The sequence below is a fragment of the Copadichromis virginalis genome, linkage group LG14 (genome assembly GCF_057382275.1).
Source record: "Copadichromis virginalis isolate Kocher_CV1m ecotype Utaka linkage group LG14, C_Virginalis_male_GT1.1, whole genome shotgun sequence".
Classification (NCBI taxonomy): Eukaryota; Metazoa; Chordata; class Actinopteri; order Cichliformes; family Cichlidae; genus Copadichromis; species Copadichromis virginalis.
The window spans coordinates 5291443-5305644 of NC_140631.1; the positions used below are offsets into that span (position 1 = coordinate 5291443).

At 39.0% G+C, this 14202-nt stretch overlaps 1 protein-coding gene across 1 annotated transcript in view; it reads left to right on the forward strand.

The window, feature by feature from the left end:
- ngef (neuronal guanine nucleotide exchange factor) overlaps positions 1-12503 on the forward strand; it is a 32553-nt gene extending 20050 nt beyond the window's left edge. The window contains exons 9-15 of the mRNA XM_085479096.1: positions 5482-5556; positions 6864-6953; positions 9022-9179; positions 10128-10286; positions 10916-10995; positions 11076-11180; positions 11314-12503. Of these exons, the coding sequence (XP_085335222.1) occupies positions 5482-5556; positions 6864-6953; positions 9022-9179; positions 10128-10286; positions 10916-10995; positions 11076-11180; positions 11314-11528 (882 nt within the window). The 3' untranslated portion in view covers positions 11529-12503. The remainder of the gene's footprint in view (positions 1-5481; positions 5557-6863; positions 6954-9021; positions 9180-10127; positions 10287-10915; positions 10996-11075; positions 11181-11313) is intronic.
- Positions 12504-14202: the final 1699 nt, after the last annotated feature.

Below are 14202 nucleotides of genomic sequence, written 5' to 3' on the forward strand. Positions count from 1 at the left end.
TGTTCCCTATTTGTTTCTCGGTTCCTTAATTGTGTCTCTGTGTTTCATCTCCCTCACCTGTTCCCATTTTCCTCACCTTGTGTTTCATCCTTTGTCTCCCCGAGTCTGTTATATGCCTCCATGTTTTGTAGATCCCCATTTCTACTGTCAAGCTTGTGTGTCCTTGTCAATGTTCGTGTGTTCATGTACTTCCTGTTTTATTTTGACAGTCACTCGTCCTGTGCTAAATGTGTGCAGTAATGCTTCCCCTGTCTCATTATGTCATACTGTATGACATAATGTCTCTGTCTCTGTCTTCCTCACCCCTTTGTCAGATCATCTGTTCATCTTCCTCACGTGTTCCAGGTTTTCATGTTTCTAGTTTCATGTTCCTTGCTTCATGTGTCACATCCTTAATGATTTAGTTCATGCCCAGTTAATGTTTCCTAGTGACCTCTTGTCATTGTTTTGCATCTTTATTTAGCCTCAATAGCCTTAAAACCTAGTTTTGCCCTCAGAATGTCTGCATTTGGGTCCTTACTACAGCAATGACAGCAGCTGCAGCCAGTGACAGTGTCACAGTTTGACGTTTACTCCATGCCCCAGGTCCTGGATCGGTTTGGCACTGCTTGTTTTTTCACAACATTGGATTTAACTAAGGACTACTGGTAGATTACCTTGCCTCTATAGTTCAAGGAAAAACCAGCCTTCTGCACTCTGTACGGTTTGTAAAAATAAGTCACAGTTCTGTTCGGCTCGTTTGAAGCCCCAACCACCCTTCAATGCCTTATGGCTGTTGTGTCATGCTGCATATCCTTCCATCTACTTGGATGACGTTATCATCACCAGTGGAATCTGACCAGAGTATGTGAGTAGCCACAGTCCTGGAGTCTCTGAGGCTCGCAGCCAACCCAAAGAAGAGTGCAGTAGGACGACCAGATGTACAGTATCTGGAGTACCACTTAAGAAGTGGTCAGATACACCCTCAGATAGAAATAACAGCAGCCTTCACATTCTGCCTGCATCCCAAGACCAAAAAAGAGGTGAGATGGCTCTTGGGGCTGGCTGGTTACTACTGGTGGTTCATGCCCGACTTAGTTGACCAGCCCCTCACAGATCTGGTCCAGTGAACAGAGCAGTGGCAGGCAGGGTTTGTGCAAGTAAAGAAGGCTCTTTATGGGGAACGCCTGCTCCACAGTCCTAATGTTTCCCTACCTTTCATTCTGCCTACTGATGCCTGAATAAGGGGCTGGGGGCAGTACAGTGGAAAAGGAGTGCTTCGCCATGCAATGGGCCGTCGACTATATTCGTTATTGCCTCCTGGGCAACCCTTTTACCCTCTGTTCAGATCCCGGCTGAATTCACGCCATCGCATGAAGAATGCCAATACCTGGATCAACCAGTGATATCTGGCTCTCCAGTCTTTTAAGTTCAAGGTGATCCATAGGCCATGGGTGCAGATGCTTGTGGCTGATTTCCTAAGACAGGTTATTTGAATATCTGAATTTAAGTAGGATGCAGGAACTGGGGTGTGTAGAGCAGCAAAAGGCAGCTGTCCCCAGTTTGGAGAGTTTCCTGTCTGACAACAACCTAAATCTTGCCAATGGAGTCATAGACAACATTGTTGCATTCTTTGTCTCTTTGGTTTGGTTGGTAATTTATTTCAACATGTGAACAATATACAAGTACATTTAGAAAAGAAATAAGAGAGAAAAAAAAACTATACAAATTACATACAAAAAAAATACATTCTTTGTCTCTTTCAGACAACAGTTCAGTAAATATTTTCCAGGGACAGCAGAAGTGAATAGCTGGATGAGAAACGGCATCAGCATCAAAGCATCTGACATGTCTGAAGATTTTACAGTTGTTCAGCAGGAGAGTTTAATAGAACTGTCTTGTGACGAGACACTGAAGTCCCCTTTCAGAAATCAGACATGGTTGGACTTTTGGACACAGCTGCCCAGTAAATACTTTAGGGAAAGCCATGCACTTTCTTTTTCCATTTGTGACAAGCATGTTGAATGCTAAATCAAATCTCAGACTGAAGCTGACCTCAAATGACCTTTATATCACAGAACTGTCTGGAGCCATGCCCATCCTTTTCATTTGGTATGTAGGCTGTTTCCAGGAGCCAGGAGCATAAACCAGCTGTACTCCACTGAACCATCCAAGATGTGCTCTCAGTGGCAGGGGAACAATATGAGAACAGCCCCACCAAGGGTGGTGACAGAGCATATCGGAGACGGCGGCAACTTATAATAACAATGCTCAGTGGCCCGTGGAGCTAATAACAGACCAAAGTAACCTCCCTAAACAGGATTAAGTAACCATCATAATGAGAAGACATCCAAGAAATAGACTCAAGCATGAAGAGCTGGACAGCTTGAAGAGTTGGACAGTTCTTACATGTACATCTACGGTCTAAAGAAGTTAACTGCACCTGGCAGAACAAATGAACCAGCTGTTAATGGATGAGACATACCCAGACTGGCTAAGTGAAGGCAGGACAGTCCTAAACCCTAAAGACCTGCTTCAACACTACATGAAAGATCCTGTCATTGTAGCAGCTAAGATGAACAGCTATATGGCTCAGAAAGGAATAGACAGAAAAACCAGAGGGGCAAAGCTATATCTACTGATAGATAAAGCAGTCACTCGAGACCATAAAACCAGACCAACCTGTGCACTGCCTGGATGGACTATAAAAAAGCCTATATTTATTTACTTCTATTTATTTATTTATTTATTTAATCGTTTGCAAAAATGGCAAACAATTCCAAGGAATTGAAACAGTGGGAACCGGTTCTCAACAAGAACCGGTTTTCGATACCCATCCCTAAAGAGGAGGAACCATCATGGAAGGACAGGCCCCTGCACAGTATGTACCACCAGCAGCTAGAGGAATTGGCTGACATCCAGAAATCCCACCAGTGGCTGGACAAAGCTGGAGTGCTAGACGAAATCAAGCTGTATGCCTGGAGTGAAGGAGACATCACTCCAGGCCTGGAGTGATGTAGTGCACAGAGGCACTAATCATGGCAGGAGAGGAACAAGTTCTGAGCACAAGATCCATAGAGGCTGGGGTCTATCACACCAGGCAAGAACCCAGGTGCAGGCTGTGTAAAGATGCCCCTGAGACAATCCAGCACATAACAGCAGGGTCCAAGATGCTAGCAGGCAGGAACATACATGGAACGCCATAACCAAGTGGCCGGCATAGTATACAGAAGTGTTTGTGCCGAATATGGCCTGGAAGTCCCGAGGTCAAAATGTGAGACACCCCAGGGGTAGTGGAGAATTGCCGAACTAAGATCCCGTGGGACTTCCAGATACAGGCAGAGAAAATGGTGGTGGCTAACCACTGGACATAGTAGTGGTAGACATGCAGAATAAGACGGCTGTAGTGATAGACGTAGTAATACCAAGTGAGAGCAACATTAGGAAGAAGGAACACACTGAGTTGGACTGATTGATGCTGTTTGGTTATTTCTAACCAAACAGTGATCCAGGAGCAGGTGGCAGTGAGGAATGCTGGTTCTCACTTCATCCACAGTTCCCATATGCGTTGTAAATAACCTCCCTCAGTGGGTTTGCTGGCATAGTAACAACCAATTCATTCTGTGTTATCAGTTATGTATGGTTTGTTCCAGTATCCCTATCCCACTACTCATCAGTATGTCCTGTTTCCTGAAAACTTGACGTGGACCTTGTTAATCTGGGCAATATCTGAGTCAGTTAGACTTCAGTTATTTGTCTCTTGTTCATACTTTGAGGTAGGCTTAGGTACCATGGGGGACCATGATTTTGTTCCAAAGACAGTGTTGCATAAACACACACCTCAAACAAACAAACAAACAAACAAACAAACACACAAACACACAAACAAGGGGTTCTTAAACAGTTTAAGCTGCTTTGGTGTTAATCAAATTAACAACAGGTTCACTAGATGTGTAACAAGACAATTCCTCAAAAGGTGAAAGCCACTGACATTTTTTTCCTGATTGTTTTTTCACTATTTTTTGCATTTTGCCAGTGCCACTACTTGTAGCATAAGAAAACAGAAAGTTACTCTAGGTCAGGGGTGGCCAACTCCGGGCCTCGAGAGCCGGTGTCCTGCAGGTTTTAGATGTGTCCTTGATCCATCATAGCTGATTTAAATGACTAAATTGCCTCCTCAACGTTTCTTGAAGTTCTCCAGAGGCCTAGTAATGAACTAATCATGTGATTCAGGTTTGTTGATCCAGGGTGATATCTAAAACCTGCAGGACACCGGCTCTTGAGGCCTGGAGTTGGCCACCCCTGCTCTAGGTCTTCAACCTATCAGCAGGACCGTAATCTGTTCCTCTGTGCAAGGAGGCACAGGATGAGTTCAAGGATAAGCCAGCAAGCCAGTGGTGTGAATGTCTCTAAACAATCAGAAACAGACTTCATGAATGTGGCCTGATGGCCCCACATCCTGTAGTAGACCCTTCTACTCTCTACCCAGAATTCTGGATCCCAGTTGGTATTGCCAAACCACTGGTGCCCTGTGGTTTTTACATATGAGAACAGGTTTGTTCAGAGCACATGTTACAGATGTGAAAGGGTCTGGAGAAGCTGGGGAGAACATTATACTGCCTATAACATCATTCAGTATGACCACTTTGATGGGTCAATGATGGTCTGGGGTGGCATATCATTGAAGGGACGTACAGACCCCTACAGGCTAGGCAAAAGCAACTTGAGGTCCAGGGTTATCAGGATCCTTGGACCCATTGTCAGACTCTACACTAGTGTAGTGGTTCATGGGTTTCTCCTGATGCACAACAATGCCTTGTCTTATGATGCTAGAGTATGCGGGCAGTTCCTGGAGGATGAAGGAATTGATACTATTGACTGGCCCCCACACTTACTTGAATACAGTAGAACACCTCTAGGACATTATCTTTCACTCCATCCAATGCCTCCAGGTTAGACCTCAGAATCTTTCATTTTGAATGCACACAGAACAAGGGATGTCAAAATAAAACAGGAAGTAATGAACACAGAGACCAAGACTAAGAGACAAGAGACAAGACTGAGGGGACAGAATGGGGACACAAAAAGGAAATAAAAACAACCTTGCGGTAACTCAATGCAGAAATAACTGGGACATAACAATGACACTATAATAAAAGGTCAGAATTACAACAGTACAAAATGTAAAAACTATAATACAAAGATAATCAAAACTAGAAACCACTAAGCATCCCCAAAACTCAAAACGGACCATCACAAGTAGCCTGCTGTTTTTTTGTTTCAGTTTGACTTTTTATAGGTGAATAGTTTTACATTCCATCAAATGATGTGGTCCTTTCTATCCCAACTGACTTTAAATTTCAACATTATCTACCATGCTGTTTTTTTCCAGTGAAATCTGATGTGATTTTGAAGTGTTCCTTTAACGTTTTAAGCAGTGAACGCTTGCAAAGAAAATGTATATGATGATGATGATGATGATGACCACTTTGTCTTCGACAGAACATTCTGAAAAAAGCTGAAGAAAACTCAGAGAGGGAAGCAAATGCCATAAAAGCACATCATGAACTGGAGAAGGTGAGCAACATTTTTCATTTTATTTCCTTTTTCAGCGTTTGATTTTCTAATAATTAATTGATTTATGACACTATTACTACTGCCCCATTTTAAAAACATTTTTAGTTGAACTTGAACTTGGTGGCAGCAACATATGTCTCGAAAAAGTTTTGACAAGGTTTATTACTGTGTAGCGTCATCGACTTTTCTTTTAACAACAGTCTGGAAATGTATGGGAACTGAGGAGAAGAATGCTTTCCCATTCTTGTCTGATATAAAATCCTAAGAGATACAATCAAAAGGTCTTATTTCCCATTTTGTTTCATTATGTTTAGTGTTTTCAGTTAGTGAGAAGTCTTGACTGCAGGCAGGTAAATCTAGACTCTTATACGATGAAACCTTGATTTTTAAAAATATCTACAGTAAGCAGTTCAGCATTTTTAAAATGGAATTCACATAAGGCATTATCTGGATGAGCGCATATGTTGTTGTATATACCTTGGTGTGCAAGGTTGCCAGTATCACTAATGAGGCCTCATATTGTCAGAGATGCAGGCTTTTGAAGCAAGCTCCCATTAGTCAGATGATCGCTCTTGTTTTTAGACTGAAGGATACAATGAATATCATTTAAAAAACAAATTTCAAATTTTGATTCATAATGCTCTTTGCACGATAGAACTTTTAGGTCAAACTAGTACGGTAACTTTTGTACCACTGGTGCAATAGTAAAATTCCAATGGTTCCTGAAAGCAACAACTGATATTTGGGTCATTACAGTAATCCCAGTCAAGGTGCCACATTAAAATCATTACAGATGTTTTAAAAAAATGTTGCAAAATAACTGTCTGACACCAGCAACATGTTAGGCTTTAGAGTATTAAACTGTATTTTTTGGACGGCCAGTTTTGTGGAAACTGGTGAATCACATCTTTACTTTTGCTAACTTGTCTACAGCAAGTTAAACCAATTAGCTGCAAAATGTTCCTCCCCTTGTTTCTTTTTAGCATTACTTTTTCAGTCTTTTTTCAACTTTTTAGAGAATGTAACAAATTCAAAGTGATTAAATATTTTCATGAAATAGTCAAATGTTTTATTTTATACTTATTTCATTCCTTGTGTTGTATTGTAGCTAAAATATTGGTTTATGAGATCTGCAGGTATTTGAATTCTGTTTAATTCCATTAAAATGTTATAGAGTTGGGGTTGCAATATATACAACATACATAATAATATAACACTATGGACAGTTTGAATTTATGTTTAGTCTTTTCCTGTTTTATGGGGTAAATCATTTTTTTCTTTGTCTCTAATTTTTGTTTCTTTCTCAGATTGTAAAAGAGTGTAATGAAGGGGTGCGGAAAATGAGTCGCACCGAGGAGCTTATCAGCATTGAAAAGACACTTGAGTTTAAATCCAAGGTAAAATACATGTTATTGTAACAAGCTTTTTCAATCAAGGGGGAGTATATTGGTTTTTGGACCGAAGTGCAGACTCATTAGACAGAGTGAATAAACAAAAAATAACTTTTTTTTGTAGTTGGTCACCAGGTTTGCACACATCTCAGGAAAAATGCTGGCCCATGTCTTTTTATAGAAACTCACAGCACAATGACTTTCTTGCCTGCCTCTTGGCAACTCAAAGGTTCAGCTAACTCCACAGGTTTTCTTTAGGATTGAGATCCTCGTTTAGGTGGCACTCTCACTTGGTGTTGACTTTCTGCAGTACAGTATCACTTTTAGTCAATTGGTGTGTAACTTGGCCAAAACAATGCCGGACTCTATAGTTTTCTCTGCTCCCCTTCCCAGTTCCCCTTCAGTCACTCTCTGTCTGTCTGAGTGGTGTCCAAAACTGATGTGGACTTTAAAGTTAATTGAGAAACTTTCTGGGGAAAACCTGGTCTTGTTAGAAGAGACATCCATCGCACTTTGAATGGAGCTGTTTATGTGTATTATTTCATAATAATATTTAAATTTACAATAATGAGGAACACATTTCATCAACAGTAGATGTCTTTCTGAAAGTGCTGTAGCTAAGGGTTCTCTTTAGCATTATAGCCAGGATGACAAAAAGTCAGAGTTCTGTTGAGTCAAAGCATAGCAGCAGTCATCATTGGAGTTAATTATTGCTTGGGCCACATTGAGTGCTCTGCCTCTCACCAGACTGAAACACAATAGGACTCTAATGGGATACATGGAGATGATAATTACTTCCTGTTTGGAAGTGAGGTGGTAGAGAACCATCATCTCTGCTTTTCCAGCTGAGCTCCATGTGTGGAGAGGGGTTTCTGGAGGGAGTCTGAATCCAGTGAGTTCATAATGGCCATAATCATTCTGTCACCAAGCCAATGCTAGGCCAAGATGCACTTGCTGGACACAAAAGGTCAGCATTAAGGGTCAGTCTGCACTAAGATAAAAAGATTTCATACCAGGAAGCAGACACAAAACTAAGAACTATTTTAGACCATTAAATTGTGACTGGGACTGTAACAATCTGGTTGTGACTGTGGAGAAACGTCAGCCTTAAGATGACAGCTGTGAATGACGGCATGGGCTACAGGTTCGATAGCAAGGGAGGACCAGGGGACTGTGAAAAACACTTTTTTCCCCAATATTTTTAGTTGAATCTATGATCATCACATATTTATCAATAATAACACAGTTTGAAGGGCATAGAATATAATATTTTTTCTCCCAAAAGGTGATTACCAAATAGCTATTAGCTGAAAACTTGGGATATTTTGGCATTATGTGGAACACATTTGAAATTTGAGGAAACTAGCAAGTGGATGGTAAAAGAAGAAGTGGCATAAAAACTGATCTGCAGTAGATGAACAGTACCTGAAAGTACCTAAAAGTCATGTCCTTAAAAATAGGAAACAAAAAACATTCAGCAGAGACCTGACACAGGAGAAGAGAGATGCATGTCCACTAAAGCCTCATCAGACATGGTCTTAATGGTAGGGTACTTCTGGTAATGAGGATACAATTACCATCCTAATCATCAATGCTTCACAGAGGTCAAGTAGCAGACTCCTTTTAACATCGGGAGTTAGGTTTTCTTGCTCAAATTGCAGCAAAGAAAACACCTAACGGAGATCAAGAACTGTTTGACCTTCATTTGTTAATTTGTTGCAAGACATGCAGCAAATGAGAAGTCTAAGGAGAATTCTGGTCAAGTTCTGGTTCCAACATGTACCTGTTTCTTTTTGACACACAGAGAAAATGTATTGTTTCAGATAATTGATTTAGATTTATGGACATCTTGAGCTGGCTATTATTCTCATTGTTAATTAAACATTCATTAATAAACAGTTGTGTTTATCTCTTTGACTGAGATGTTTTCCATATCACCCAAAGCAACTGCTTTCTCTTTGCTTGTGGGTAAATGGTCACTGCTATGTTAATTGAATTTCCAAATGTATTCTGTTTTGGAACAATTCAGTAAGTCTGTACCCCTTTTTGTTTGTTATTTCTCTTAACCTTGTAGTCTGTGCCCATCATTTCCCACTCACGCTGGTTGCTAAAGAAGGGCGACGTACAGCAAATGGGTGGACCAAAGAGTACTAGGACCATGCGAAGCCGTAAGCTCTACCAGCCTGTCTACCTGTTCCTTTTCAATAATCTGTTGCTGGTCACCAAACGCAGGTAAGCATTTAGTAAAGTACTCTAACACAATAGTTTTGTAAATTTTTTGAATAGATATTTAATTGGCACCTGACATTGATTTAGGTTCAGTTCTGAATTTCAGTCTTTTGACAAAAACCTTTATTTGCTCGGTCAAATATAACACTGCTTAAAAATCTCATCAACCAAACTAAACATCCAGGGTATACCCACAGCCGAGATCTTTTTCCTGCTCATGGATGGTAGGATTCATAACATAACATAACATAACATAACATAACATAACATAACATAATTTCCTTAGGGATTATTAAGGTAATCTGATTCTGATTCCGGATCATGTTCAGTAAGACACTTAGTTATGTTTGTGGTGTGATATACATGTAGAAAATTGTTTGGCCGTGCTTGGTAGGACATATATGTTGATGTCCACTGGAGCGTTGTGTTGTAGCTTGTATTTTGCCCCTCTGGTGTTCCTGCTAATTTCTTTCTGGAACAGGAGGGTCGAACCTACAACACGCTAGTTTAAGATTAGCTAGTCTAGACTTCAGATAAGCGGAAGAAAATGTATCGATGAGTTATTGTTTTGTTATTTTAGATTTTAACTCTTATTTAAGTGATTTTTATGAATTTTTGAACAGCTTGCATTATTCATAAATGGTTTTCAAATTTTCTTAGTTTCTTAGTTTTAGACTAGTTAATTAGTCTACCTTTTTTGCTAGTTTAGTCAATTATATAATTATATAATAAGCTGATATTCCCTCCTACTGTACTGACGATAAATTAAATAATGTGTTTAAAACAGCTTCACTAAAAACTAAAAGCTATCTTTACTAAGGATTACTGTTTAGACTACTTTACTAAAGTGTGCCAAATAAAGTGGAAACTGCGAAATGTTTAGATTACAACAGATCATTTTACTGTTGCTCTGTAAAACAGGGGATATTAATTCTGTTACACTGTTACCAGTGGGGACAAGTTCCAGGTTATTGACTCCTGTACACGGGCCATGTTGAGAACAGAAGATCTTGAAGACCAAGGTCAGCAGCTGGCCAATGTTTTTAATCTTAAGCTGCTTGAGAACCAAGATGAGCGTGAGGTCAACTATATGCTCAAGACCTCCAGTATGTGAGTATTCAGAGAAGAATCCTCTTAGGATTCCATTAAGCAGTTTCTATCATGTCTTCTATTTCCATTATTTGTAAAATACAGTGTAAAGACAGGAAAAATATGACAAGGCAAGAAAAATATTGCGACAGTCAAGAAACCTAAAGGACTGGGCCTTCCTTTGTATGTGAGCAAACTTTGCAAAATTGTTTAAGTAAAGCAATTTAGTCCTTCTGAAGCTTTTTACCACTTCTGAAATGTCTCCAGTTATGCCACAGAATGGGTGAAATCATGAACTTCATTGTAGTTTGTAAAGAAATTTCCATAAGTTCATGTAGGAAACAAGTCTGTGCATGATATTGATAAGCTGAACTACTGAGACAAACTAAAGTGTACATTTGCCTGGATCATTAAATGCAGAGTAAGTGCAGGTCAGTGGGGAGCAGGAATAATCATGCTCCAAGTATGGTCCAAGATCACATGTTCTACAATTCCCTCTATGGAAGGAGTCATGGCATTGGCTTGGATCTTACAGGTTTAAATTGTTTTGTATGGACTGTCTGCTTGCAAAAAAAGGTGAAAATACCATAAAGCAACGTGGTAGTCGGTTTTCTTTAAATGATTATTAATCAGTACTATCATGTGGGCAGGAGTGATAAGCTTCGATGGATATGTGCACTCACTCCTAACCGGCGCACACGCTTTATGTCTACTAGTGCCCACCAACCAGGTGAGACAGAATACGGAACCCACAAGTAAATTTCTTTGTCTGTGTAGACATGAATTTAAGTTGTCTATGACTTTTATCAGATTCTCCACAGGTGCAGTGTATTCAGTCATACTCAGCTCAGGAACCAGATGAACTCTCTACTGAAATGGCTGATGTTCTGAACCTCCTAGAGAGAACAGATGATGGTATGTAGATACAAAATCTGCTTATGTTTGTTATCAAAAACAATTGCTTTTTCTACCTAATACGTTTTGGTTTCTGCATTATTTTCTGTAATTTTGTCTTTGGTCACCTTGGGTCTGGTCTTCTTTATTCCAGGCTGGATGATGGGTGAACGGCTCCATGATGGTGAAAGGGGATGGTTCCCTAGTCGAGTAGCAGAGGAAATCCAGAACAAGGAAGTCCGAGCTCAGAACCTGAGAGAAGCCATCAGGATCCAACAGGCCCATGAAGGTGGCCTTCATGCTGGAGCCAAGAGTGGCGTAAGGGCAGGAAGACATGCACCAAAAGGCTCCATCTTCTCCAAATCATGAAGTAATCAAATGGGGGCAGCAGTGAAGAATAGCAGTTAATTTATAACAGTAATGTAACTTTATTTTTAGACAATTGCATCGTATGCCCTCACAACATAAAATATTTTTGAAACTCCACAATTGTAGCGTGAAAAGGGAAAAAAAATATAGTACTTGAGTCAAAAACTCAAACCAGTGATATTCTTTCAGGGCAAGCAAGGCAGATAAAACTAAAACTAAAAGTCACCATGCACAACTGGTGCAAGAAATGCTTCATATTGCATAAATGTTTACATGTGTTTGCAGGACCGCACATTTGTGTGCAATGGATTAATAAGTTAAATGTTGTCAAACCCCCTTATTGAGAAGGTTTTAAAACTGTAAAGCTGTAGTCATTTCATTATAAAGTTACTTTCATTACACTTACATAAAAAGACCCAACACACTACAAATGGACAAAATGATGAAAAGATGTTCATCAATTTACAGAATTTACGGAAACTATAACAATAAAAACAAAGAACGCTTTGTTTTGTTTCTCTTTGGCAGTCAAGCTATCTATCACTGTATATTATAAAGTAATGAAGTTTTCAATTATTAAATTAAATCTTGTATCAGCAACCAAGAAGGAGGACCTAATGCTGACTTCAGTTTAATGAGTTCAACAGAATGCATTCAAGAACTAAAATGTACTCAGAAATAAGATTCTTAGTGTTCATTTAAACTCACTCTGTTTTGTCTCAAGTTTCACATACAATAAGCTCTACCCTCTTTAGACTGACAACTAATGAAAAAGAAATTTGACAACTTCTGATTACAACATTGCCAGTGATTTGTATGTCAAGACCACTCTGCTGCTCTCCATTTCTCTATAACCATCATTATCTGCTTGATTCGTTGCAGACCTGTACTATAATTGTGATAAACATTTTCTGCACTTTAAATGTGTACGTATGTACAATTTTTTATATATATATATATATATATATATATATACATATATATATATATATATATATATATATATATATATATATATATATATATATATATATATATATATATATATATATATATATATACAGATACAAGTAATTAAAAACCACATGCATGGCTTTTGTTGTACAAAAAGGGGCTATTTTGTTTCTAGTGTGTGTTGAACACACACAGTTCTCCTGATTTTCTCCTGATTTCTGTTCTACCACAATAACCTCAAGCTGCAACTCTTGTTTGCTGTCAAAGAAAAAACTATTCGGAGTGAAATAGCACATAAAACACAAAATTTCATGAAAACAAACACAAAAGGGTAAAAAAAAAAAAAAAGCAAAAGCAATTGATTTTAAATTAACTGTCTAGAATGTAACTATGAACAGCTATTCACTATGCATGACTCCAAAATTCTGTTATAATATAATGTTTGTGCACAGTAATGAAGCATTTTCATCCTTGGATCTAAAGGATTACAATTAGTAATTTGTAAGATGTATACTAATGTTAATAAAAACAGATGTGTGAAACTTGCTGATATCAACTGAATTTAGAAATCTGAAAGTTTGTTTTTGTCTACCCAGTGCAAGGAACAATACACACTTCCAGAAGCCCTTGTTGATTTGATATATGCCAGTGGAACTAATGGCATGCTTAGAGTAGAAAATATAATTGGTTTAGAAAATATTAAAAATCCTTTTTGTTTTTTTTCCACTCTCTGGTTGCATTCTTGCACTTGCAGCCATTGTCATGTGTCACAGAGATGGACCCCAAAAAACAGAACAGCTTAAATCTGATGGGAGCGCAGGTGCTCCCATTGGTTTTAGGTCAAACGTTTAGGCCAAAGTACCATAATCTTGAACCTTTGGCAGCAACCCTGTGCTTTTCAGTGATATTAGGGTCATTACAGTAAACAGTGCATATCCAAATATTGGTATGTAACACAGAAAACAACACAGCAAACAGCAAAAACAAAACAGTAAAAAAAAAGAAAAGAAAAAAAAAAACATTATAAAAATAACCCTAAATGCCCAATAAAATGTCTGTTTTTGCCATCCAACTCAATCATTCTCTCTTCTCTTAACCAACCTTCGTTGTCATTGGGCTGCTTGACACTGCCTGGGATTACCATAATCACCCTAATATCACTGAAACACGCAGAGTTGTGTAAATCACAATGCAAAATAACAAGGCATAGGAGCTAATCAGGCTGAAGATCTCAGGCAATCTAAGAAGAGAGGGAAACGACAGTGGCTGAAAAAACATATTTATCCTTAGGCAGCAGTTTCAGGGTTCCTTCTGTGTCGCCTGGTCTGGCTCCTGGAAGAAAACTAACAGTGGAAAACAATATCGGTTGGTGTTTTACCGAGTGGGGAAGAACAAAATGATTAGAGATGTGAACAGGTTGGGGGCTTCTGTTGATTGAGTGCCTGCACCACATTTGCCTTGTAATGATAGAAAAAGTAATTAGTTAGATTACCCATTACTAAAAAAAGTAATAGTGTTAGTAATGCCGTTTATTTTAACGTCATTATTCCCATCACTGACTGCCTGGTTCTGAGGAAACAAGAACTTACAGGGAAATATAATATTCACAGCAGTTCATATCTTCCAGATTTTGTCAGGTTTCAGCCTTATTCATAAGTGGATTCAGTTCACTTATTTCACCTTGAAGTTCTACACAGAAGTTGTAAGCAATTCGAATCTT